Here is a 26945-nt window from a genome sequence, read left to right on the forward strand (position 1 = left end):
TGGGAGAAGTGGGAGCTGATAAATGAGTTTGCCACTAGTAATTAACAGTTGGAGGGAGAGTTGTTCAAGTGGATTTTTCCCAGTCGTATGTGGTCATTTCCCACTTCCCACTTGGATACGAATGCAGCATGAGTGCTTTCAATGACTGGAACCACATGATCAATTTCCAAACAGGATGATGACTAAGGGGCCCCACATCCAAGTTAGATGTTACAGTAAACCCTTACTCTGGCTGGGAGAGCCAGTGAGGGTGGAGGCTTTTGCTCTAGCCAAGCAGTAAGACACCTTTTAAAACATGGTCTTCTACCATATCATAGATTTTATGTCAGCTTTTTCCTTTGGGGAAAGGACAAAAACTGAACACCATTTGAAGCAAAAGTTGCTTGTTTACTGTCAGTGTGGCCACCTTAAGTGTGTACAAACACCAGTGTCCTGATAAAATGTTGCATACTGCACAGGTTAACAATGTCATAGGTCATGCCCTAAAATTGACGTTACAAATCATTATCACTGGTGTTGCAAAATCTTCAACAAACCAAGGGAATATGACTTGCAGATGATATCTCTAGCAGAACTTCCCCAAATTTATATTTACACTGAACAAAAATAAAAACGTTGGTCCCATGTTTCATGAGCTGAAATTAAAGATCCCATAAATGTTCCATATGCACAAAATGCTTATTTCTCTCAAACTTTGTGCACAAATTTGTTAGTGAGCATTTCTCCTTTGCCAAGATAATCCATCCACAGGACAGGTGTGGCATATCAAGAAGCTGATTAAACCGCATGATCGTTACACAGGTGCATCTTTTGCTGGGGACAATAAAAAAGGCCACTCTAAAATGTGTAGTTTTGTCACATAACACAGTGCAACAGATGTCTCAAGTTTTGAGGGAGTGTGCAATTGGCATGCTGACTGCAGGAAGGTCCACCAGAGCTGTTGCCAGATAATTGAATGTAATTTCTCTACCATAATTTGAATGTAATTTCTCTACCATAAGCCACTTCCAATGTCACTTCCAATGAGAATTTGGCAGTAAGTCCAACCGGCCTCACAACCGCAGATCACGTGTAACCACGCCAGCCCAGGACCTTCACATCCTGCTTCTTCACCTGCAGGGTCATCTGAGACCAGCCACCTGGACAGATTATGAAACGGAGGAGTATTTCTGTCAGTAATAAAGCCCTTTTGTGGGGGGAAATCCAATTCTGATTGGCTGGGCCAGCTCCCCGGTGGGTGGGTGGGCCTATGCCCTCCCAGGCCCACACATGGCTGCACCCATAGCTCCCAGTCATGTGAAATCCATAGATTATTTAATTGACTGATTTCCTTATATAAACTCTAACTCAGTAAAATCATTTACATTTTTGCATGTTGCGTTTATATTTTTGTTCAGTATATATGGACGTTTTGAGTGAGAAGAAATCTGAACTTTCTGATAAGGAGGCACTTCCATTTGTCTCTCCTGGATTCGGTGACAATCTTTATAATTTTGGTATTTTAGTAATAATGCCACAAATAGCCTCACATTTATTTTTATTTGTCTCAAAATGTTCTAGAAGAGAAATAACCATGTACTACTTTGTACTGACATTTTGCACATACTGTATATTTTACAACACACTTTTTGATGTAATCCTGCATATCAGTAGCAGAAGTGTATTGGGACCACCATTGTCTCGGTCATCATGAACATGTCTGTTCTCTGCACCCTCCTCTCTCTCCTGGGAACTGGTGAGTCAGTGACACCCATATTTAAGGTCAATCAAAGTTTTGAATCCCGGATTGCCCCTTTAAATCAAATCAAACACTTGGGAGATAAATCAACTGTATAAATGGTGTCTAGTGGAAAGTGTGCTTGTAATTTAGCTGCTTAAATCCTTAATGTAAAGTGATACCTTTTTTATCCAACTGATCATACATTCAAACTGTTGTCAGCATTCCACAAGACACAGAACCAAATGATGTGAGTTTAGTTTTATCGTCTTTCACTGAAGAAACCAGAAACACCTTGAGTGTAGCCACAATCTGTACAAAATATACATTCTTGTGACATAAAAAACAACAACCCATCTTTAAGTAATGTACAATTTGTTTACACAGTGTTTTGAGGGAAAAATGTTTTAAAGCTCTACATAATTAGATGTGAAGTACCTATAATGTAATGTAAAAACTTTGTACACATAAAATAAATGTTATCTGTACATTAAATAAAACAATTCTATCTATATTTATATATCGGATACATTTATCTTTGTGTTATCACTGCTAACATTCAATCACTGCAGTCTTTCACGGGGTTAATCTGTGGTTGTCCAGCACATTACATTCAGCAACCAACCAAACAAGCATGCTGACACAGGCACACAAAGAGTGCACAAGAGGCAAGTCAACATCTTACATTATTACTTCGTCTTGCATACTGAAGGCTACAACCTAAGTTGTAGGATGAGAGAGAGCGAGAAATAGAGAGGAAAAAAGAGGAGAGAGGAAAATTGAAAGAAAGCAAGTGGTTAGACTTGACTGTTTGCATTAGCCACTACTAGCACCAAAATGTCAATACACAAACTGAAGTTAGGCAAAGAACAACAAACTAACAAACAACTCAGGCAGTGCATTATGGTACATTTAGCAAGTTGACAAAGATACATGACTATATATTGGTGGCACTATTGGCTGTGATACCAGTCATTCTGTTGGGTTGTCCATTCCTCTGAATTCCTCTGAATCTAATACCAAACAGGCTATTCCTATGGATTGATCAGCACCGGTTGTCACTGAGATATATGTTATTTGTATATGTAGGGGCAGTGAGACTGCAGACCCTGACTGCAATGGTCCCGCAGGCAATGATGATGAACCCAGGGCCTTCACACAGAGAGCAAGGAGAGAAGAAGAAAGATAATGGGATAGATCAAGGAGAGGAGTGGAGGAGGGAAAAAATAATATGGGGAAACAAGAGTTGATGTTTGAGGGGGGTGGAAGTAAAGAGGAGGTGGAGGAGGAGGGGTCCAAGGGAGACAGGGAGGGTGAAGTGGAGCAGGAACAGGTGGAGTCAGTCAGTGGTCATCCAGGAGAGAGCAGCGGCGCCCAGAGAGGAAGAGCGAGAGGGAGGGAGTGAGACCCAAACAGAGATGACAAGAGAGGTATGACAGAAATATTCACAGAAGGGGGGACACAGGAGAGGTGGGACACTCAAGCCTCCAATCACTGCCCACAGAGATGGACAGCATGGAGACAGGGAGAGGGGTAGGGGGTGGTGCTATTATAAAGTATACTCTCTTTTAAAACATGGACAGATTTAGGCATTCAAAACTATCAGCTCTGAAATGAACAGTCACAAACCAAACAGTTTCAACAGGCTATTAAACCTTTTGTCCTGTTCAACTTTTACTTAAAAATAATTTTTTAGCAAGAATTCCCTATTAAAGACAACATTTCTTCTCACTGTATAAAGCTGGTAATTTGCATCACATTCATCCATTTTAGTTATTTAAATCAAAGGTCCTACAAAAAAAACATACAGTAGGCCCAGGTTTGTCGGATGGCTACACCCCTCCACCATAAACACATTCTTATTCACACAGTCATATCAACACCTGCTGTTCTCCCAGCTCCATCTAATGTGACATCACTGGAGGGACAGGGATCAACAGGTACATCCAGCCATGAGAGAGCCCAAAACCATCAGAGTGGCATCCCCATAGACGTAGGAGAAGTAGTATATATATATATATATATATATATATATATATATATATATATATATATATATATATATATATATATATATATATATATATAGTGAGTACATTCAGTATATCTCAAATGGAATCCTGGTCTTTAGGATACATACTCGGCTGACTTCCAGAAGTGTCCTGGGTGGGAAAGCCTGCGGTTGAGCTTCGGCAGCTTCTCCAGCATGTCAGTCAGCTGGGTGAAGGAGGGACGCTCTTCCAGCTTGAAGGACCAACAGGCAGACAGTATCTCCTACAGGACAGGAGGGGGGGGGGGGGGTATTTATCTAATCCCACATCCATCCTTATGGCTATAAACACAATGTACAGTAGATGATAATCCATCCAAACGTTTTGGCTCTGGTAGTACAATGTCAGTCTGTTTTATATCACTCGCACACTGAGAATAATATTGTTTGGTTTATTATCATGTCAATACAGTACACTAAGCTTCCCAGAGGACATCACACTGCTCTTTGACCTTACCGTAACCTCCTTGCCCAGGCTGACCTTTGCCAGGACCTTCTTGATGCCCTCTCCACTGCCCACCTGCCAGATGGTGGCCTCTGCCGGCTGGTTGGTGAGTGGCCAGCCACGGGCCTGCAGCTCATACCAAATGGTGCTGGGGATTAAAATATAATGTATGGTTAGCACCTGAGTCCTAGCCCTGTATACAAACAGCATACACCTACTCACACATTAATTTTATGGGGAGCCACATTTCAGCCTATTTATGTATGTATCGCCCACATTTTCTTTTTAAAACATTCAGATGTCCTATATTTAAGTATACTGTACAAAAATATAAATGCAACATGCAACAATTTCAATGATACAGACAGAAATACTCCTCAGCAGCCCCCCCCCCCCCCCCCCCCCCCCATCAGATGATCCCACAGGTGAAGGAGACGGATGTGGAGGTCCTGGGCTGGCGTGGTTACAGTTCCGCGGCTGTGAGGCCGGTTGGATGCACTGCCAAATTCTCTAAAATTACGTTGGAGGCGGCTTATGGTACAGAAAAGAACATTCCATTCTCTGGCAACAGCTCTGTTGGACATTCCTGCAGTCAGCATGCCAATGGCACGCTCACTCAAAACTTCAGGCATCTGTGGCATTGGGTTGTGTGACAAAACTGCACATTTTAGAGTGGCATTTTATTGTCCCCGGCACAAGGTGCACCTGTGTAATGATCATGCTGTTTAATCAGCTTCTCGATATGCCACACCTGTCAGGTGGATGGATTATCTTGGCAGAGAAAGGCTCACTAACAGAGATGTAAACACATTTGTGCACAAAATTTGAGAGAAATAAGCTTTTTGTGGGTATGAAAAATGTCTGGGATCTTTTATTTCAGCTCATGAAACATGGGACCAACATGTTGCATCTATATTTTTGTTCAGTATAAATGCAGTATTATTATTATGACAGGATGTAAGATGAGATGAAGTTGTGTGTACCCAAAGGCATAGACGTCTGCAGCATTGGAGAAAGGCAGGCGGTCCTCATGGTTCCCAGTGCCCATCCTGCGGACGATCTCAGGGGCCAGGTAGTAGATCCAGCCATGAGGGAGCCTCAGCTCATTCTCTTGCCTAGACACACACACAGACAACCACAGATGGACAAACATACATTTTTGATCCTTCATCTGGACTGAAAAGGTGTAGAAGTATACTCCTCAGTGTGTTTAACAATTTTTTTTATATTATTTTTTATATAGAGATTTTTTTTGTACCCCCTTTTCTCCCCAATTTTGTCATATCCAATTGGTAGTTACAGTCTTGTCACATCGCTGCAACTCCCGTATGGACTAAGGAGAGGCGAAGGTCGAGAGCCATGCGTCCTCCGAAACACAACCCAACCAAGCCGCACTACTTCTTGACACAAGGCCCGTTTAACCCGGAAGCCAGCCACACCAATGTGTCGGAGGAAACAAAGTACACCTGGTAACCGCATCAGCGTGCATGAGCCCGGCCCGCCACAGGAGTCGCTAGAGCGCGATGCCCTAACCCGGTTGTGGCTGGCTGCAACACAGCCCGGTATTGAACCAGGATCTGTAGTAACACAGCTAGCACTGCGATGCAGCGCCTTAGACAGCTGCGCCACTTGGGAGGCTAGTGTGTTTAACTTTTGACAACGTTTTTTTTTGCTTACCTCTTGTGGTACTCTTGTACCACTCCGGACATTCCAAAAAGGCCAAAGTCTGTGATTACCACTTTGTTTGTGTCATAGAACACATTCTTGGACTTCAGGTCCTTGTGAACGATTCCTTTAGCGTGAAGGTAGCCCATACCCTGAGGAAGAGGTCAGAGTTTAGTCACTTTCAGTGAAAGGAAGAGTAAGCTGCTTACAATGTACATACAATTCAAGAGAACTTGAGTAGTACCACACCTTAACAATTTCCTGAGCGATCTGCCTTGTCTTGTTGATGTCTAGCGTGTTCTTGGCATCTCTTACAACAGAGAATAGTGTCCGACCTTTGCAGAAACTGAGAGAAAACAAGAGGAAATGTCAAAACAAAGCCTTTCCTGATTTCCTCATTTGTTAAACCAAGACACATTTAATACCTCTCATAGATTGATTCAAGGGTTCCAGCTTTTCCCTGCTCAACTCCCCTAAACATCCCCACCTCCCTTTCCCGCTTCCCTCCCCCTAACCTGGTGATGATGGCGAGGTGTGGCGGGGCCATGCAGGCCCCCATGAAGAGGACCACGTTCTCGTGGCGGGTCTGTCTGTAGTTCATCACTTCCTTCTTAAACAGCTTCAGGTGGTCCTGGTTATTACCATCTATCTCCAGCAGCCGAATGGCCACCTCTCCATGCCAGCGCCCCTTATGAACCTTCCCCCAACGGCCCTGGAATAGGGAAGTATGTATGGGTACTTGTGTTATTAGCAATTTTTTTCAGTTCCTATTCAAGGAACTCTAATTTAGTCCATTGGCCTTTTTTTTAAAGGAGACATGCAGATACCAATTGACTTTGACTATGAGCCCTACTACCCCACCTCTGTGTAGATACAGCTGTTGTCATATACACATATACACAGTTTATTAGGTACATCCATCTAGCACCGGGTCAGACACCTCTGTAGCCATGAAGGGATGCCACAATGTTCAGACGCTGTGGTGTTCCAACATTGCAAAATTGGTAGCATAGGACCTAACGTGCGCCGGGAAAACATTCCCCACACCATTACACCACCGCCATCAGCCTGTACTGTTGACACCAGGCAGGATGGGGCCTTGGACTCAGCATGACACAACAGGAACCGGGATTCGTCGGACCAGGCAATGTTTTTCTACTCCTCAATTGTCCAGTGTTGGTGATCATGTGCACACTGTAACCTCTTCTTCTTTTTAGCTGATAGGACAGGAATCCGGTGTGGTCGTCTGCTGCAATAGCCCATCCATGACAAGGACCAATGAGTTGTGCTTTCCGAGATGCTGTTCTGCACACCACTGTTGTACAGCACCGTTATTTATTTGCCTGTTTGTGGCCTGCCTGTTAGCTTGCACGATTCTTGCCATTCTCCTTCGTCCTCTCTCATCAACAAGCTGTTTTCATCCACAGGACTGCCACTGACTGGATGTTTTTTGTTTGTCCCACCATTCTTGGTAAACCCTAGACACTGTTTTACGTGAAAACCCCAGGAGGCCGGCCATTTCTGAGATATTGGAACCAACGCGCCTGGCACCGATGGTCATACCACGCTCAAAGACACTTTAGTCACTCGGTTTGCCCATTCTAACTTTCAATCGAACAGTAACCTAATGCCTCAATGCCTGTCTGCCTGTATTATATAGCAAGCCATGGCAACATGACTCACTGTCTGTAGGAGCGAACCATTTTCGTGAACGGGTAGGTGTACCTAATAAACTGACCACCGAGTGCATAATTACCACTATGTAAAGCTGGAGTCATTCACCTTGCCAATGAGCTCCCCCAGCTCCAGCTGCTCATAGGGGATGTCCCACTCCTGCAGATATACGCTGGTCTGGCTGGCCTTACGGGAGATGGGCCCCCTCCATTGGCCACCGGCCAGTCGGCCCCGGTAGCTGGGCAGGTCCTCTATCTCGTCCCCACCACACTCTCCGTTTGAGTGGCCCTTCTCTCTGTCCTCCCTGCTACCGTTTCCCTCATCCTCCTCTCCTGGGTATTCCTCCTCTTCCTGAATACACAGAGACAAAGCAGGCACAAATTGTGTCATGTCAACTCAAACAAAACATACAATCAGGGGGATATTCAATCAATTGCAGATTGAGATTTCTGGAAATCACTTTCAGAAGTCTGTTAGATTTTTTTGCTGGTTTATTTGCTCACAATAGCACAGTTAGAGAGATTGGAATAAAAACTGAAATCCAACTAAAATAAAATAACATTTGTATTTGTCACAGTGAAATGCTCACTCACAAGCCCTTAACCAACAATGCAGTTCTAAGAAAAATACGTGTTAAATAAAAAATAAAAGTTACAAATAATTAAAGAGCAGCAGTAAAATAACAATAGCGAAGCTATATACAGTGGGTACCGGTACAGAGCGTAAAAGAGGGGAGTGGGGGGAGGGCAATGCAAGAAGTCTGGGTAGCCATTTGATTAGCTGTTCAGTAGTCTTATTGCTTGAGGTAGAAGCTGTTAAGTCTTTTGGATCTAGACTTGGTGCTCCGATACCGCTTGCCGTATGGTAGCAGAGAGAACAGTCTATGACTAGGGTGGCTGGAGTCTTTGACAATTTTTAGGGCCTTCCTCTGACACCGCCTGGTATAGAGGTCCTGGATGGCAGGAAGCTTGGCCCCAGTAATGTACTGGGCCTTACGCACTACCCTTTGTAGTGCCTTGCGGTCGGAGGTCGAGCAGTTGCCATAACAGGCAGTGATGCAACCAGTCAGAATGCTCTCGATGGTGCAGCTGTAGAAGCTTTTGAGGATCTGAGGACCCATGCCAAATCTTTTCAGAATCTTGAGGGGGAATAGGTTTTGTCGTGCCCTCTTCGTGACTGTCTTGGTGTGCTTGGACCATGATAGTTTGTTGGTGATGTGGACACCAAGGAACTTGAAGCGCTCAACCTGCTCCACTACAGCCCCGTCGATGAGAATGGGGGCGTGCTTGGTTCTCCTATTCCTGTAGTCCACAATCATCTCCTTTGTCTTGATCACGTTGAGGGAGAGGTTGTTGTCCAGGTCTCTGACCTCCTCCCTATAGGCTGTCTCATCCTTGCCGGTGATCAAACCTACCACTGTTGTGTCATCAGCAAACTTAATGATGGTGTTGGAGTCGTGCCTGGCCATGCATTCATGAGTGAACAGGGAGTACAGGAGGGGACTGAGCATGCACCCCTGAGGGGCCCTCGTGTTGAGGATCAGCGTGGCGGATGTATTGTTACCTACACTTACCACCTGGGGTTACCACCTGGGGGCGGCCCGTGAGGAAGTCCAGGATCCAGTTGCAGAGGGAGGTGTTTAGTCCCAGGGTCCTTAGCTTAGTGGAGCTTGAAGGGCACTATGGTGTTGAACGCTGAGATTTAGTCAATGAATAGCATTCTCATAGGTGTTCCTTTTGTTCAGGTGGGAAAGCCAGTGTGGAGTGCAATAGAGATTGCATTATCTGTGGATCTGTTGAGGTGGTATGCAAATTGGAGTGGGTCTAGGGTTTTGGGATAATAGTGTTGATGTGAGCCATGACCAGCCTTTTAAAGCACTTCATGGCCATAGACGTGAGTGCTACGGGTCGGTAGTCATTTAGGCAGGTTACCTTAGTGTTCTTGGGCACAGGGACTATAGTGGTCTGCTTGAAACATGTTAGTATTACAGACTCAGACAGGGAGAGGTTGAAAATGTCAGTGAAGACACTTGCCAGTTGGTCAGCGCATGCTCGGAGTACACGTCCTGGTAATCCGTCTGGCTCTGCGGCCTTGTGAATGTTGACCTGTTTAAAGGTCTTACTCACATCGGCTACGGGGAGCGTGATCACACAGTCGTCCGGAATAGCTGATGCTCTCATGAATGTTTCAGTGTTGCTTGCCTCGAAGCGATCATAGAAGTAGTTTAGCTCGTCTGGTAGGCTCGTGTCACTGGGCAGCTCGCGGCTGTGCGTCCCTTTGTAGTCTGTAATAGTTTGCAAGCCCTGCCACATCCGACGAGCATCGGAGCCGGTGTAGTACGATTCAATCTTAGTCCTGTATTGACGCTTTGATTGTTTGATGGTTTGTCGGAAGGCATAGCGGGATTTCTTATAAGCTTCCGGGTTAGAGTCCCACTCCTTGAAAATGGTAGCTGTACACTTTAGCTCAGTGAGGATGTTGCCTGTAATCCATGGCTTCTGGGTGGGGTATGTACGTACAGTCACTGTGGGGACGACATCATCGAAGCACTTATTGATAAAGCCTGTGACTGATGTGGTGTATTCCTCAATGCCATTGGAAGAATCCAGGAACATATTCCAGTCTGTGCTAGCAAAACAGTCCTGTAGCTTAGCATCTGCTTCATCTGACCACTTTTTTATTGACCGAGTCACTGGTGCTTCCTGCTTTAGTTTTTGCTTATCAGCAGGAATGTGGTGGATAGCGAGGCGAGTGAGAGCTTTGTATGCGTCTATGTGTGGAGTAAAGGTGGTCTAGAGTTTTTTTTCCCTCCGTTTTTTTCCCATTTACCATGCTAGTAGAAATGAGGGGAAACGGATTTAAGTTTCCCTGCATTAAAGTCTGCTTATGGCCGTATACAGCTCATTGGGTGCAGTCTTAGTGCCAGTATGTGGTGGTAAATAGACAGCTACGAAGAATATAGATGAAAACTCTCTTGGTAGGGGAGGTCTACAGCTTGTCATGAGATACTCTACCTCAGGTGTGCAAAACCTCGATTTCCTTAGATTTCGTGCACCAGCTGTTGTTTACAAATATACATAGACCGCACCCCGAAAAAACGTAAAAACCACCAGCTGTATGTTACTCATGTCGTCGTTCAGCCACCACTCGGTGAAAAATAAGATATTACAGTTTTTAATGTTCCGTTGGTAGGATATACGTGCTCATAGTTTGTCTATCATTTTATCTAATGATTGTACGTTGCCTAATAGGACCGATAGTAAAGGCAGATTACCCACTCGCTGTCGGATCCTTACAAGCACCCAGACCTACGTCCCCGATATCTCCGTCTCTTTCTCCTGCAAATGACGAGGATGAGGGCCTTGTCGGGTGTCTGGAGAAAATCCTTTGCGACCGACTCATTAAAGAAAAAATCTTCTTCCAGTACGAGGTGAGTAATCGCTGTCCTGATATCTAGATGCTCTTTTCGGGTTATAAGAGATGGTGGCAGAAACATTATGTACAAAACAAGTTACAAATAACGCGAAAAAACACACACAATAGCACAACTGGTTAGGGGACTGTAAAAAAACGGCAGCCATCTCCTCCAGCGCCATCTCCTTAGAGAAATAGAGAACCAGCCTTTTATTAAGTTTTCTATATGGTAAAATGATCGTATCAGTATCATTGCACCACATAATTAACTCGACTAGAGAACTCTCACTTGATCAGGTAAATGCTGCTGGGTGATTTCCCCATTGCAAAACATGGAACCGTCTTCTATTTCACTTCCTCAGCAACTACCGAACAATGCAACCAATTTGTTGAGTTCTTCAAGGCTAAAATCAACACCATTGGACACAACATTGTATCCTCCAACCTTAACCCCACTCTAGCTCCTACCCCACCACACATATCTAAAAAGTGAAGACTACCGGTGGCCCCCATGACCCTATTGTAACATCAATGTTCAAAACATGCTCAGCTGCTTTCAACCTGTTCAACAATTCTCTCCACACTGGGCAGGTGCCGTCACTGTTCAACATCGCTGCCATCACCCCCTTGCTCAAGAAACCAAGACCTCATCTCAAACTACAGGCCTATTTCCAACCTCCCATTTTTATCTAAAGTCCTGGAAAAGATAGTGGCAACTCAGCTTCACTCACACATCAGTGCTAACCAGCTTTATGAAGCTCACCAGTCTGGCTTTAGGTCCTTGCACAGTACTGAGACAGCCCTGGTGAAGGTTATAAATGACCTGCTCATGGCTGCAGATACAGGATCCCCCATCATCTTGATTCTTCTGGACCTCAGTGCTGCTTTTGACACAGTAGATCACACCATTCTACTGGAGCGCCGCAGAGAGCACACTTGGCCCCAGTGGGACTGCACTAAACTGGTTTAACTCCTACCTCTCTAACCGCAAGCAGAATGTCACCCTCAGTGAGGCAAGATCAGAGGAGTCCGCCATAGCCTGCGGTGTCCCACAAGGGTCGGTGTTAGCACCTACCCTCTTCCTGCTCTACATGCTCCCACTTGGCCAGATCTTCAGACAGCAGTGTCCAATTGCACTGCTATGCAGACGACACACAGATGTACATTAAAACAAAGCCTGACTCAACATCTGCTCTGTCAACTTTGTCCAACTGTCTGGAAGAGGTCAAATCTTAAAAGCAGAACAACTTCTTCCAACTCAACAGCAGCAAGACAAAGGCAATGCTGATAGACAGCCCCCAGCAGATCAACTCCTGCAGCATCCACCCTACAGCATTCGCCATGCAGCATCCGCCCTGCCATAGACAGCCACATCATCCCACTCTCATCAGTCATCACTCATTTGGGTGTGAAATTTGACCCTGCTCTCTCCTTCAATGCCCACATTAGTCTGTTAAACGCCATTCTTTCACCTGAAGAACATCTCCCGCCTAAGACCCTCTCTCACAACATCTGATGCAGAAAAGCTAATCCATGTATTCATTTTCTCCAGAATTGATAATGGGAACGCAGCTCTTGACAAACTAAAAAGTCTGCCCACACCCCCCCATCCTTGCTGAGCTTCATTGGCTACCTGTTCCTCAAATAATTGACTATAACATTCTCCACCTCGTCTGAAAAACCTTGAATGGCATCTGACCCACCTACCTGTCAGACCTTATTTTCCACCATAATTTGCAAATAAATTCATTAAAAATCCTACAATGTGATTTTCTGGATTTTTTTTCCTCATTTTGTCTGTCATAGTTGAAGTGTACCTATGATGAAAATTACAGGCCTCTCTCATCTTTTTAAGTGGGAGAACTTGCACAATTGGTGGCTGACTAAATACTTTTTTGCCCCACTGTATTTGTTTTTAAACTAGTTTATTTCTATTTAATCTTATGCACTTTGAGATTATTATTGTATAATGAAAAGTGCTTTTCAAATGTAATTAATAAATTGTTATTATTATTATTATTTTTCTGCCACCAGGGATTTTGGGTACTTACCGCTCCACATTCCTGTCCTTGACATGGAGGTTCTGATTGTGCCAGTTGCTGTGTGTCTCTGTGGGGACAAACATCACCATAAACAGCAGTTCCTAATTTTAACGTAACCCTGTCTAGTAGAAACTATGGTAAACTATGGTGGGACTTACAGTAGACAATGTGGGTGAAAAACCACAGCATTTTAAATGGTCTTTACTCGGACTCTAAGCTGTTGCCTCTTACCCAGTGTCATGGTGGCCTTCAGAGTGTAGTCCAACAGGATATGGTGAAGAGGAAACATCTGTGTGTGGGACAATGAGGATGTTGAGCAAAATAACACATATCTGACTCATAGTAAAACTATTATTTAACTAACCCTATCTGTCTTCACTTCACTTCAGAGCATGCATCCTCTAAATTGTGATGGCTGCCTCTAACTCTGTCAGACCATACACAGCGCCAAGCAGTATTCAGTCAGTTCACCTTTTTGTCCACTAGAGAGAAGCCATGCACTGTAAAAGCAAAAGCTATCAGCATGTAATATTATTGCTTTGCTAAAAGCTTGTCATAAAGGACAGTGGCAGATGACAACACATGAAAAGGGGATGGTATTTTACTAGTTGGGCGGGACTACAGGACGCACAGGGAGGGAGCGCTATTAACTCAGTGTTAACTCACCAGGGAAAATAAACTGTTGTCTAGGTTGTAAATAACAGCCAGCTAAAGGACAAGAGGAGAAACAACCACCAGAGGAAAATGGAGAGGAGAGAGCGATATGATTGGGTTAGACAAGGTTAGATAAGCCACAAGCAGTTAAGGAGATGTTATAATAGGATATGATTAGTGATAATAGAGCAGATGAAGTGTGATCAGGAATTGGAGTATGATTAGAGATGTGCTATTACTGCCTTAGGGTGGATTTGGAGTTCAGTGTTGTGAGTTAGAAGAACAGCGTATAAATCTAGAGTGTTTGGGGTGGGGGCCTGTGAGAGATACTGGAGTACTGTAGCTTTGGAGTTACATGTTTGTGGAACAGAGTAGGAATCTAGAGCGTGCTTGGGCCTGTCAATGTGAGGGCCCGACCTGGGAAGTGGAAGCGGCTGTCTCGGGGCCCTTGGGGGCCGGGCGAGGAGTTGGGGGGCGGCGTGGCGGTGACGCTGGGGGGGTTGCTCTGCTGGAAGGGGGTGGGCGAGGAGGGCGTAGAGGAAGTGGTGGAGGAGGGGTTACTGCTGGAATCCATCTGGCCCAGCATGGGAGGGTAGTCCTGAGAGAGAGGGGTTTCAACAGAAAGGTTTCATAAATTAAGGTTCAGGACAAATTAGAGATTCCATGTATGGTGACATTACTATTAATACACATACACACGTATGCTAAAAAAAAAAATCTACCTTTTTGGTTAGCACCTTAGGTAAAGTGCCAAACTGGATTGGTAACTCTGCCGTACGGTCAATTTGATTATTGATATCTGACGGTACGGATTCTGCCCGGCGGATTTGCGGGACTGAAATATAGGGAACAATGACTCAGCACTAAATTTACATTCTTGGGATGTACCGGGAAAAGGATCATTACAGTGTGCATTTTTTGCCGTTTTGTATGCAGGAATGGACCAGGTCTTACGTGGGAGAAAAGATATCCTGCAGGGAAGGGCTTCTTTGGTACATTTGTTATGGCACTTTAACCTGGAAGCAGAGGAGACAGTAGTTCGCAGAGGAGCAAAGAATGATTTGTGAACAAATGAAAGCGGCGATGTGTAGAAGGCTTCTTCTTACTTGCAGTGTTTGCATTTAACACCAAACATCATGTTCTTTTGACACACCTGGCATGTCTGTGAGAGCCAGGATTTGGTTGAAAACCTTAGAAGGAGAGAGAGCAAAGCATGAATATATTTCAGTTATATCACAGCTTCTAATGTTGGAGTTGCCTACTGGGTAGTGGACAAACTAGGATGTTCAAGAGAAGTGTGTTGGAATTCTGTCATATCCCAAATGGTTTTCATTGGAATCTGTTATTTATTTTCCCAAAACTTTCACGCAATATCAAAATGAATTAATACACACTTTCCAGTCAGATAAACACTGGTCTGGCTGAGTGTCTGCATAACTCAAATTCTACGATTCTTGAGACGCCATTCTCACCAGACCGATGCAAGAAATGTTCGTGGTCTGTGCCAAGGTGGAACGCTGAGCTCAAAACCGGGATGTATTTTTTTCACAGTCCCATCACAAACGCCACTAAGACCCTGAGGGCCTCTAGGGCTTAAACGATAGATACGTAAGTATGGTGTGACACAGGTCTTGATGATGTGTCCTACCTGTGTGTTACAGAGAGGCCGATATCCCTCCTCATCATCTGTGGAGACCCCCGATGCAATGCTAGGTTATCTGGAAGGGAATGAGAGAGAGAGGGAGTGTGAGAGGAACTAGACAGAAAGGGGAACAGAGGACAGGAGCTAGAAAGTGGGAGGCGGAGGAAGAGAGATAGAGAAACAAAGAGTGGGAGAAAGAAAAAGGAGAAAAGTGATGTAGTTCCAATCAAGTAGAGAGGGAAACAGAAAGGCAGAGTTCCCAGGTTCCACTGGGGCATCAGGACTCACGCTCCAGCAGCGTAGGGGTTCCTGGGAGGGTGTAGGGGGCGGTGGCTGGGCCAGGGGTCCGGGTGGAGTCTTCACACCCGTTCCCACTGCTACTGTTAATGTGCATATTCAGGAGCAGCTTGTTCTTCTTCCCACCCCTGCAGAACAAAGAGAGGGCTAGCTGTGTGGGTCACTCAGAGAACAGACACATCATTCACAGAGAAACCAACTCATTCCATAGGTTTTAACTCAAACACCTACACTTGCTATGAAAATTGCCACTCATATTCAATAGAGAAAACACAAAATAGCTAGGTCAATCAACAAAGGAAAACAAAAATGGCTGCCTCAATTTAATTAAAGACGACAGAATAGAGAAACACCCACTTGTTGTTGGGCACTGGCTCTTCTATGCGGTTGGCCAGCTGTGACTCGTGGCTCTTGCTGCGTGTGAGGGTGATATTGAAGGGGAGTTGCAGCAATTTTCGGGAGGGGGACATGCGTGGAGGGTGCTTGGCGCGTCTCTTGGAGGGAGGGGAATTGGAGAGGAGCAGCGGCGAGGAGGGGAAAGCGTCCGACATGCCTCCTGTGTAGACTTGATGCCCCTTATCGTCCACACAGGGTACGACAGTCACAGAGACAGAACGGGCGTGGGTATGTGGACTGAGGATGGAGCCACGGGGTAGGGTGGTGGGGGTGGAGGGGCGACGGTCCGGAGGAGGTAAGGTGTTACTGTCACGGCGGGGCGGCTCTGATATCCAGGTTCCTGGGTCTTCCCTGATGTCCCCACCTAAAGCAGAAGTCAGAGGTTAGAGTTACAAACAGTACTAAACTACAGAGCACACAGCATCAATAAGCAGAGGTCAGAGGCTAGAGTTACAAACAGTACTAAACTACAGAGCACACAGCATCAATAAGCAGAGGTCAGAGGTTAGAGTTACAAACAGTACTAAACTACAGAGCACACAGCATCAATAAGCAGAGGTCAGAGGTTAGAGTTACAAACAGTACTAAACTACAGAGCACAAAGCATCAATAAGCAGAGGTCAGAGGTTAGAGTTACAAACAGTACTAAACTACAGAGCACACAGCATCAATAAGCAGAGGTCAGAGGTTAGAGTTACAAACAGTACTAAACTACAGAGCACACAGCATCAATAAGCAGAGGTTAGAGTTACAAACAGTACTAAACTACAGAGCACACAGCATCAATATGCACTGTTATTAATGACAGAAAACATGTCTCACTTGCACTCTTTAGGCAGGAGAGGGCAGCAGTGAGTCGGGAGCACTCCTCTGGTTCAGAGCCCAGCTGTCTCATGGTGTCCTGCACCTGACAACTGGACATCTGCAGCAAAGCATCCAGGGACAGCTTCACTGGTACAGCCTGGACACAGAGAGAGAGAGAGATGGAGAGAGGATGAGAATGAGAAAGAGGATGGAAGGAGACCTGAAACAGATGGGTAGAAGACTGAGACAGGGAGGTGTGTGTGCCAGAGATAAAGTAAGGAGAGAAGGACGAGAGAGAGAGAAATGTAGGAAATGTGTGTGTGGTTGTCCCAAACAAGTTGCTATGACATTCTACACAGACGTGCTGTGACACACTATCAACCCAACCCTTAGACAGGACAGTGTCAACTCTGTGTCACTTCAGGGCAGGCAGGGAGTGGGGGGACATTGTGTAATATGTGACATTTGGTCACTCTGGAGGCTACTTGGTGGCTATTTCAAGTCCAATGAAAAACACTATCCTTAAAGAGATGGCTACACTGAACAAAAATATAAATGCAACATGTAAAGTGTTGGTCCCATGTTTCATGAGCTGAAATAAACTATCCTAGAAATGTTCCATATGCACAAAAAGCTTATTTCTCTCAAATGTTGTGCACAAATTTGTTTACGTCCCAGTTATTGAGCATTTCTCCTTTGCCAAGATAATCCACCTGAGATGTGTGGCATATCAATAAGCTGATTAAACAGCATGATCATTACACAGGTGCACCTTGTGCTGGGGACAATAAAAGGCATTTGTGGCCACAATGCCACAGATGTCTCAAGTTTTGAGGGAACTTGCAATTGGCATGCTGACTACAGGAATGTCCACCAGAGCTGTTGCCAGGGAACTGAATTAATTTCTCTACCATAAGCCACCTCCAACATCGTTTTAGAGAATTTGACAGTACATCCAACCGGCCTCATAACCGCAGACCACGTGTATGGCGTCATGTGGGGGAGCGATTTGCTAATCTCAATGTTGTGAACAGAGTTCCCCAGGGTGGCGTTGGGGTTATGATATGGGCAGGCATAAGCTACTGACATTTTATTGATGGCAATTTTAATGCACAGAAATACCGGCTGCGATCCTCAGGCCTATTTTGAGACCCATTTTTTAAAACTTCTTGTCAATAGGGGGGCGCTGTTTTCACTTTGGAAAAAATCGTGCCCAATTTAAATGGCGTCGTACTCTGTTCTAGATCATACAATATGCATATTATTATTACTATTGGATAGAAAACACTCTGAAGTTTCTAAAACTGTTTGAATTATATCTGTGAGTAAAACAGAACTCATTTGGCAGCAAACTTTCATACAGGAAGTGAAAAATCTGAAAACGAGGCTCTGTTTCAGGGCCTGCCTATTCAACTGGCTTTTATTTATCGATATGTATGCACTTCATACGCCTTCCACTAGATGTCAACAGGCAGTGGAAGGTGGAATGGGGTGTCTAGCTTGATCTTGATCTTGATCCGGTATTTTCTGTGTCTTCGACGGCGCGCGAGGGACCTCGACATTGTCTTCTGAAAAGCGTTCGCTATACACGGCGAATATCTCCGGCTCTGATTTTATTTGATACATATGATAATAACATCATAAAGTAGGTTTTTTCAACCGAGTTTTATCAGTTTATTCAACGTTTATTGGGACTTTTGGAGTTTTTCGTTCTTTGCGCCAAGAGAGGATGGGAATGTTAGCAACCTTGGCTAGCATTGTGGCGTGAATTCGACAGAAGAAATGGACATTCTAAAACCAAACAACGATTTATTCTGGAAATAGGACTCCTTGTACAACATTCTGATGGAAGTTCAGCAAAAGTAAGACAACATTTATGATGTTATTTCGTATTTCTGTGTAATATGTTGATGCCTATTCTCCGCCGTGTTGGTGAGCGCTGTCTCACAATAACCCAAGCTGTATGTTGTGGTAAAGTTATTTTTAAAAATCTAACACAGCGGTTGCATTAAGAACCAGTGTATCTTTCATTTGCCATACAACAAGTATTTTTATGTAAAGTTTATGATGAGTTCTTTGGTCAGATTAGGTGACTGTCCAAAATATCTCCGGACATTCTGGGGAAATGTTGCTACGTATTCACAATGTATAACCACGATTTGCAGCTCTAAATATGCACATTTTCGAACAAAACATAAATGTATTGTATAACATGATGTTATAAGACTGTCATCTGATGAAGTTGTCCAAAGGTTAGTGAATAATTTTATATCTATTGCTGGTTTTTGCGAAAGCTACCTTTGCGGTGAATAAATGCGTTTGTGTGTTTGGCTATTGTGGTAAGCTAATATAATTCTATATTGTGTTTTCGCTGTAAAACACTTAAAAAATCAGAAATATTGGCTGGATTCACAAGATGTTTATCTTTCATTTGCTGTACACCATGTATTTTTCATAAATGTTTTATGATGAGTATTTATGTATTTCACGTTGCTCTCTGTAATTATTCTGGCTGCTTTGGTGCTATTTTTGATGGTGGCTGCAATGTAAAACTATGATTTATACCTCAAATATGCACATTTTCGAACAAAACATAAATGTATTGTATAACATGTTATAAGACTGTCATCTGATGAAGTTGTTTCTTGGTTAGTGACTAATTTTATCTCTATTTTGTCGGTTTTGTGAAAGCTACCTATGAGGTGGAAACATGGTGAAAATATGCGGTTGTGTGTTTGGCTATTGTGGTTAGCTAATAGAAATACATATTGTGTTTTCGCTGTAAAACATTTTAAAAATCGGAAATGATGGCTGGATTCACAAGATGTTTATCTTTCATTTGCTGTATTGGACTTGTGATTTCATGAAAATTATATTATATGATATCCCTGTCCCGTTAGGCTAGGCTATGCTAGTCAGCTTTTTTGATGAGGAGGATCCCGGATCCGGGAGGGTGATGAAGTAGAGGTTTTAAGGTATCTTTGACCTACATATGCATATCTGTATTCCCAGTCATGTGAAATCCATATATTAGGGCCTAATGAATATATTTCAGTTGACTGATTTCCTCATATGAACTGTAACAGAGTAAAACATTAGAAATGGTTGTATGTGGCCTCCCGAGTGACGCAGTGGTCTAAGGCACTGCATCGCAGTCCTAGCTGTGCGACTAGAGATCCTGGTTTGAGTCCAGTCTCTGTCGCAGCCGGCCACGACCGTGAGACCCATGGGGTGGCGTACAATTGGCCCAGGGTCGTCCGGGTTAGGGGAGGGTTTGGCTGTCAGGCATGTTCCTGTCCCATCGTGCACTAGCGACTCCTGTGGTGGGCCGGGTGCAATGCACACTGACACGGTCGGCAGGTGTACGGTGTTTCCTCCGACACATTGGTGCGGCTGGCTTCAGGGTTAAGCGGGTGTTGTGTCAAGAAGCAGTGTGGCTTGGCGGAGTTTGTTTTGGAGGACGCACGGCTCTCGACCTTTGCCTCTCCCGAGTCCGTACAGGAGTTGCAGCGATGGGACAGGACTGTAACTACCAATTGGATATCACGAAATTGGGGAGAAAATGTTCAAATTGTTCACTCAGAGATTTCTGAGATGAGGTACCCCAGTGTTGGACTGGTGAATTCCGGAATCTACTGGCAAGCCATGAAAAGAAGGTTTAACCCATACACCACCATCAACCCCTGTTATTTTACCACAATGAATTTTCCCACCTCTGGTCTCCCTGGTGACAGTCCTCAGCCCAGTGGTCCATGCTAACCAGAGTAGCGGGGTAGCAGGGTTTCTGTGATGGAGTCTTAATTACCTGGCAACCATGTGGTTCCTGCATTGTCTCCATAGTAAACGGATAAAAGAGGTCGGATGAAATGGACAAAAGGGCGCATGAAGTGGTGTTTGGCCCAGTGTGTCACACCCTGATCAGTTTCACCTGTCCTCGTTATTGTCTCCACCCCCTCCAGATGTCGCTTGTTTTCCCAGTGTATTTATCCCTGTGTTTCCTGTCTCTCTGTGCCAGTTCATCTTGTATTTTAAGTTAAGTCAACCAGTGTTTTTCCAGTTCTCCTGCTTTTTGCATTCTCCTTTTTCTAGTCCTCCCGGTTTTGACCCTTGCCTGTTTCTGGACCTTGTACCCGACCATTCTGCCTGCCTTGACCACGAGCCTGTCTGCCATTCTGTACCTCCTGGACTCTGATCTGGTTTTGACCTTTTTGCCTGTCCACGACCGTTCTCTTGCCAAACCCTTTGGATTAATAAACATTGTTAGACTCCAACCATCTGCCTCCTGTGTCTGCATCTGGGTCTTGCCTTGTGGCATGATACAGTGAGGGAGGCAGGAGTTGGATATTATCTAGGTCTATTAGTTATTGTCACGATCTAGAGAGCCACTGAGTATACGTTTCTACAGTTGGGAAAACTGGGGCTTGAATCAACTTCAAAGTCCCTTTGCCTAGTTTCTTACATTTACATTTTAGTCATTTAGCAGACGCTCTTATCCAGAGCGACTTACAGTAGAGTGCATACATTTTATTACATACTGAGACAAGGATATCCCTACCGGCCAAACCCTCCCTAACCCGGACGACGCTATGCCAATTGTGCGTCGCCCCACGGACCTCCCGGTTGCGGCCGGCTGCGACAGAGCCTGGGCGTGAACCCAGAGACTCTGGTGGCGCAGCTAGCACTGCGATGCAGTGCCCTAGACCACTGCGCCACCCGGGAGGCTCTTACTGTGGCATGTTCATTTTACTGTAGTACCTCACAATACTCATGGAAATAAAAAGGTATTTCTTTCCCTGCTTCACTGAAATGATGAGACCTGGTTATCAGAATTCTACTTCATAAAGCCTATTCCCAATAACCTAGCTGACCATAACGTTACTATGTCCACAAAACAATGGACCTCAATGCATTTAACATTGAGTCAGCAGCTGAGAAAAGCACTGAGACTAATGAGTCGGAAGAGAGGGATTTTCTCCAGACCCCCGACGAGGCCCTCATCCCCGTCAGACGGCGATATCGCAGGAGATCAGGGTGCCTTGTAAGGATCCGGCGACGAGTGGCTAATCTGCCTTTGCCATCAGTACTATTGGCCAACATACAATCGCTGGATAATAAAGTGGACGAACTACAACCACGTATATCCTACCAACGGGACATTAAAAACTGTAATATCTTATGTTTCACCGAGTCGTGGCTGTACCACGACATTAATAACATACAGCTGGCGGGTTACACACTGTATCGGAAGGATAGAACAGCAGCCTCTGGTAAGACAAGGGGTGACGATCTATGTATATTTGTAAATAACAGCTGGTGCACGATATCTAAGGAAGTCTTGAGGTTTTGCTCGCCTGAGGTAGAGTATCTCATGACAAGCTGTGGACAACACTATCTACCAAGAGAGTTTTCATCTATATTCTTTGTACCACCACAAACCGATTCTGGCACTTAGACAGCACTCAATGAGCTGTATAAGGCCATAAGCAAAAACCCTCATCCAGAGGCGGCACTCCTAGTGGCCGGGAACTTTAATGCAGGGAAACTTAAATCCGTTTTACCTCATTTCTACCAGGATGTTAAATGTGCAACCAAAGGGAAAAAAACTCTCGAACATATTTACTCCACACACAGAGACACATACAAAGCTCTCCCTCGCCCTCCATTTGGCATATTTTACCAAAATTATATACTCCTGATTCCTGCTTGCAAGCAAAAATTAAAGCAGGAAGTACTAATGACTCAGTCAATAAAAAAGGGGTCAGATGAAGCAGATGCTAAGCTACAGGACTGTTTTGCTAGCATAGACTGGAATATGTTCCGGGATTCATCCAATGGCATTGAGGAGTACACCACATCAGTCACTGGCTTCATCAATAAGTGCATCGATGACGTCGTCCCCACAGTGACTGTACGTACATACCCCAACCAGAAGCCATGGATTACAGGCAACATCCACACTGAGCTAGAGGGAGCTTTCAAGGAGCGGGACTCTAACCTGGAAGTTTATAAGAAATCCTGCTATGCCCTCCGACGAACCATCAAACAGGCAAAGTGTTAATACAGGACTAAGATCGAATCATACTACACAGGCTCCGACGCTCATCGGATGTGGCAGAGCATGCAAACTATTACAGACTACAAAGGGAAACACAGCCGCGAGCTGCCCAGTGACACAAGCCTACCAGATGAGCTAAATTACTTCTATGCTGGCTTTGAGGCAGGTAAAACTGAAACATGCATGAGAGCATCAGCTGTTCCAGACGACTGTGTGATCACACTCTCTGTAGCATTCTGTGTGATCACAGTCTCTGTAACATTCACAAGGCCGCAGGGCCAGACGGATTACCAGGACGTGTACTCCGAGCATGCGCTGACCAACTGGCAAGTGTCTTCTGACATTATCAACCTCTCCCTGTCTGAGTCTGTAATACTAACATGTTTCAAGCAGGCCACTATAGTCCCTGTGCCCAATAACACTATGATAAACTGCCTAAATGACTACCGACCCGTAGCACTCACGTCTGTAGCCATGAAGTGCTTTGAAAGGCTGGTCATGGCTCACATCAACACTATTATCCCAAAACCCTAGACCCACTCCAATTTGCATACCGCCCCAACAGATCCACATATGATGCGATCTCTATTGCACTCCACACTGCCCTTTCACACCTGGACAAAAGGAACACCTATGTGAGAATGCTATTCATTGACTACAGCTCAGCGTTCAACACCATAGTGCCCTCAAAGCTCATCACTAAGCTAAGGACCCTGGGACCAAACACCTCTCTCTGCAACTGGATCCCGCCCCCAGGTGGTAAGGGTAGGTAACAACCCATCCGCCATGCTGATCCTCAACAGGGGGGCCCCTCAGGGGTGCGTGCTCAGTCCCCTTCTGTACTCTCTGTTCACTCATGACTGCATGGCCAGGCATGACTCCAACACCATCATTAAGTTTGCTGATGACACAACAGTGGTAGGTCTGATCACCAACAACACAGAGACAGGACCACAACCTCTCCCTCAACGTGATCAAGACAAAGGAGATGATTGTGGACTACAGGAAAAGGAGAACCGAGCACGCCCCCATTCTCATCGATGGGGCTGTAGTGGAGCAGGTTGAGAGTTTCAAGTTCCTTGGTATCCACATCACCAACAAACTAACATGGTCCAAGCACACCAAGACAGTCATGAAGAGGGCACGACAAAACCTATTCCCCCTCAAGATTCTGAAAAGATTTGGTGTGGGTCCTCAGATCCTCAAAAGCTTCTACAGCTGCACCATCGAGAGCATTCTGACTGGTTGCATCACTGCCTGTTATGGCAACTGCTCGACCTCCGACCGCAAGGCACTACAAAGGGTAGTGCGTATGGCCCAGTACATTACTGGGGCCAAGCTTCCTGCCATCCAGGACCTCTATACCAGGCGGTGTCAAAGGAAGGCCCTAAAAATTGTCAAAGACTCCAGCCACCCTAGTCATAGACTGTTCTCTCTGCTACCACAGGGTAAGCGGTACTGGAGTGCCATGTCTAGGTCCGAGAGGCTTCTAAACAGCTTCTACCCCCAAGCCATAAGACTACTGAACATCTCATCAAATGGCTAACCAGACTATTTGCATTACCCCTCCTTTTACACTGCTGCTACTCTCTGTTTATTATCTACCTACATGTACATATTACCTCAATTACCTCAACTAACCGGTGCCCCCGCACATTGACTCTGTACTGGTACCCCCTGTATATAGCCTCGCTATTGTTATTTTACTGCTGCTCTTTAATTATTTCACTTTTTCTTTTTTTTCTTAAAACTGCATTATAGTTTATTTACATTTTAGGATACCTGAGGATTAAATAGAAATGTAGTTTGAACAAAGTTTGCGGTAGCTTTTTGGACTCCTTTGTCTGCATGTTGAACGAGTGGATTACTGAAATCAATGGCGCCAACTAAACAGACATTTTGGGATATAAAGAAGGATTTTATCTAACAAAACAACCATTCATGTTGTAGCTGGGACCCTTGGGATTGCAAAGAGAGGAAGATTTTCAAAAGTAAGTGATTTATTTAATCGCTATGTGTGATTTTATGACGCCTGTGCTGGTTGAAAAATATGTTGATGTGGGGTGCTGTCCTCAAACAATCGCATGGTATGCTTTCGCTGTAAAGCCTATTTTAAATTGGACAATGCAGTTAGATTAACAAGAATTTAAGCTTTTAAACAATATAAGATACTTGTATGTTCATATATGTTTAATATTACGATTATTTATTTGAATTGCGCGCCCTCCAATTTCACTGGATGTTGTCGACAGGTGTCCCACTAGCGGGACGCCTAGCCTTAAGAAGGGCTTGTAAGTACCGCATTAGCATCGAATAGCCCCCGCGATATGCAACTTTTCAGGGAAGACAGGAACCAATATACACAGTCAGTTAGGAAAGCTAAGGCTAGCCCACTAATTCGTGGGCTACAATACCTCTTTTGCCAATTGGCCTGGACCCTTTATTGCCAACACGGAGCCCCGCCAATCCATCATGACTGGTCTGCCGACGTAATCATCCAATGTGGTTTCAGCAGGCTTTTCTGTTGTGATGTCACCGAAGACCCATCTGCTAGCTCCGGCTCGCTAGCTTTCTGAACGCCGTGCCTCCTGCTCGCCTAGCATAGTAGCGACTACCGAACAGCTCCCTGACTCACCTATTGCTGCTCTTTGGACCCTATGATCACTCGGCTACATATACCTCTCTCTAATGTCAATATGGCTTGTCTTCTGCTGTTTCGGGTAGTTATTGTTTTATTTCACTGTAGATCCTTTAGTCCAGCTCAACATGCCTTAGATAGCTCTTTTGTCACACACCCCACACATGGGGAGACCTCACCTGGCTTAACTGGTGTCTCCAGAGATGCAAGCTCTCTCATCGTCACTCAATGCCTAGGTTTACCTCCACTGTACTCACATCTGTACATTATGCCCTGAATCTATTCTACCACCACTAGAAATCTGCTAATTTTATTCTCTGTTCCCAACGCATTAGACGACCAGTTCTTATAGCCTTCAGGCGTACCCTTATCCTACTCCTCCTCTGTTGATGTAGAGGTTAACCCAGGCCCTGTAGCCCCCAGCTATTTTACACCTATTCCCCAGGCACTCTCATTTGTTAACTTCTGTAAACGTAAAAGCCTTGGTTTCATGCATGTTAACGTCAGAAGCCTCCTCCCTAAAAAAAAAAAATCACTGCTTTAGCACATTTCGCCAACCCTGATGTCCTAGCCGTGTCTGAATCCTGGCTTAGGAAGGCCACCAAAAAATCTGAAATTTCCATCCCCAACAACAAAATTTTCCATCAAGATAGAACTGCCCAAGGTGGCGGAGTTGCAATCTACTGCAGAGATGGCCTGCAGAATTCTGTCATACTATCCAGGTCTGTGCCAAAACAGTTCGAACTTCGACTTTTAAAAATCCACCTTTCCATAAATAAGTCTCTCACTGGTACCATTTGTTATAGACCCCCGCAGCCCCCAGCTGTGCCCTGGACACCATATGTGAATTGATTGCCCCCCATCTATCTTCAGAGTTCGTACTGTTAGATGACCTAAACTGCGATATGCTTAGCACCCTGGCCGTCCTACAATCTAAGTTAGATGCTCTCAATCTCACACAAATTATCAAGGAACCTACCTGGTACAACCCTAAATCCGTAAACATGGGCACCCTCATAGATATCATCCTGACCAACTTGGCCTCTAAATACACCTCTGCTGTCTTCAACCAAGATCTCAGCGATCACTGCCTCATTGCCTGCATCCGTAATGGGCCCGCGGTCAAACGACCACCCCTCATCACTGTTAAACATTCCCTAAAACACTTCAGCAAGCAGGCCTTTCTAATCAACCTGGCCCGGGTATCCTGGAAGGATATTAACCTCATCCCGTCAGTAGAGGATGCCTGGTTGTTCTTTAAAAGTGCTTTCCTCAACATCTTAAATAAGCATGCCCTATTCAAAAAATGTAGAACTAAGAACAGATATAGCCCTTGGTTCACTCCAGACTTGACTGCCAACAGCTCTGAACCTCCCACAGCAACTTGGCAACTTTAGTTCGTAGATAGAAAGTGAGATTAAAATGTATACGAGAAAAAAACGAAAAAAACGG

The 26945-nt window shown here is 44.8% G+C and overlaps 1 protein-coding gene across 1 annotated transcript in view; it reads right to left on the bottom strand.

Annotated features, from left to right (window-relative positions):
- Positions 1-3730: 3730 nt before the first annotated feature.
- The window catches only part of LOC120028987 (kinase suppressor of Ras 1-like), a 53044-nt gene continuing 29829 nt past the window's right edge, over positions 3731-26945 (bottom strand). The window contains exons 3-19 of the mRNA XM_038974271.1: positions 16819-16957; positions 15958-16360; positions 15592-15728; positions 15310-15379; positions 14768-14851; positions 14616-14677; positions 14384-14496; positions 14079-14259; positions 13239-13296; positions 13017-13074; positions 7660-7902; positions 6393-6589; positions 6127-6223; positions 5890-6029; positions 5196-5327; positions 4225-4360; positions 3731-3991 (exon numbers count right to left, since the gene is read on the bottom strand). Of these exons, the coding sequence (XP_038830199.1) occupies positions 3845-3991; positions 4225-4360; positions 5196-5327; positions 5890-6029; positions 6127-6223; positions 6393-6589; positions 7660-7902; positions 13017-13074; positions 13239-13296; positions 14079-14259; positions 14384-14496; positions 14616-14677; positions 14768-14851; positions 15310-15379; positions 15592-15728; positions 15958-16360; positions 16819-16957 (2397 nt within the window). The 3' untranslated portion in view covers positions 3731-3844. The remainder of the gene's footprint in view (positions 3992-4224; positions 4361-5195; positions 5328-5889; positions 6030-6126; positions 6224-6392; positions 6590-7659; positions 7903-13016; positions 13075-13238; positions 13297-14078; positions 14260-14383; positions 14497-14615; positions 14678-14767; positions 14852-15309; positions 15380-15591; positions 15729-15957; positions 16361-16818; positions 16958-26945) is intronic.

Source organism: Salvelinus namaycush, chromosome 34 (assembly GCF_016432855.1).
Source record: "Salvelinus namaycush isolate Seneca chromosome 34, SaNama_1.0, whole genome shotgun sequence".
NCBI lineage: Eukaryota > Metazoa > Chordata > Actinopteri > Salmoniformes > Salmonidae > Salvelinus > Salvelinus namaycush.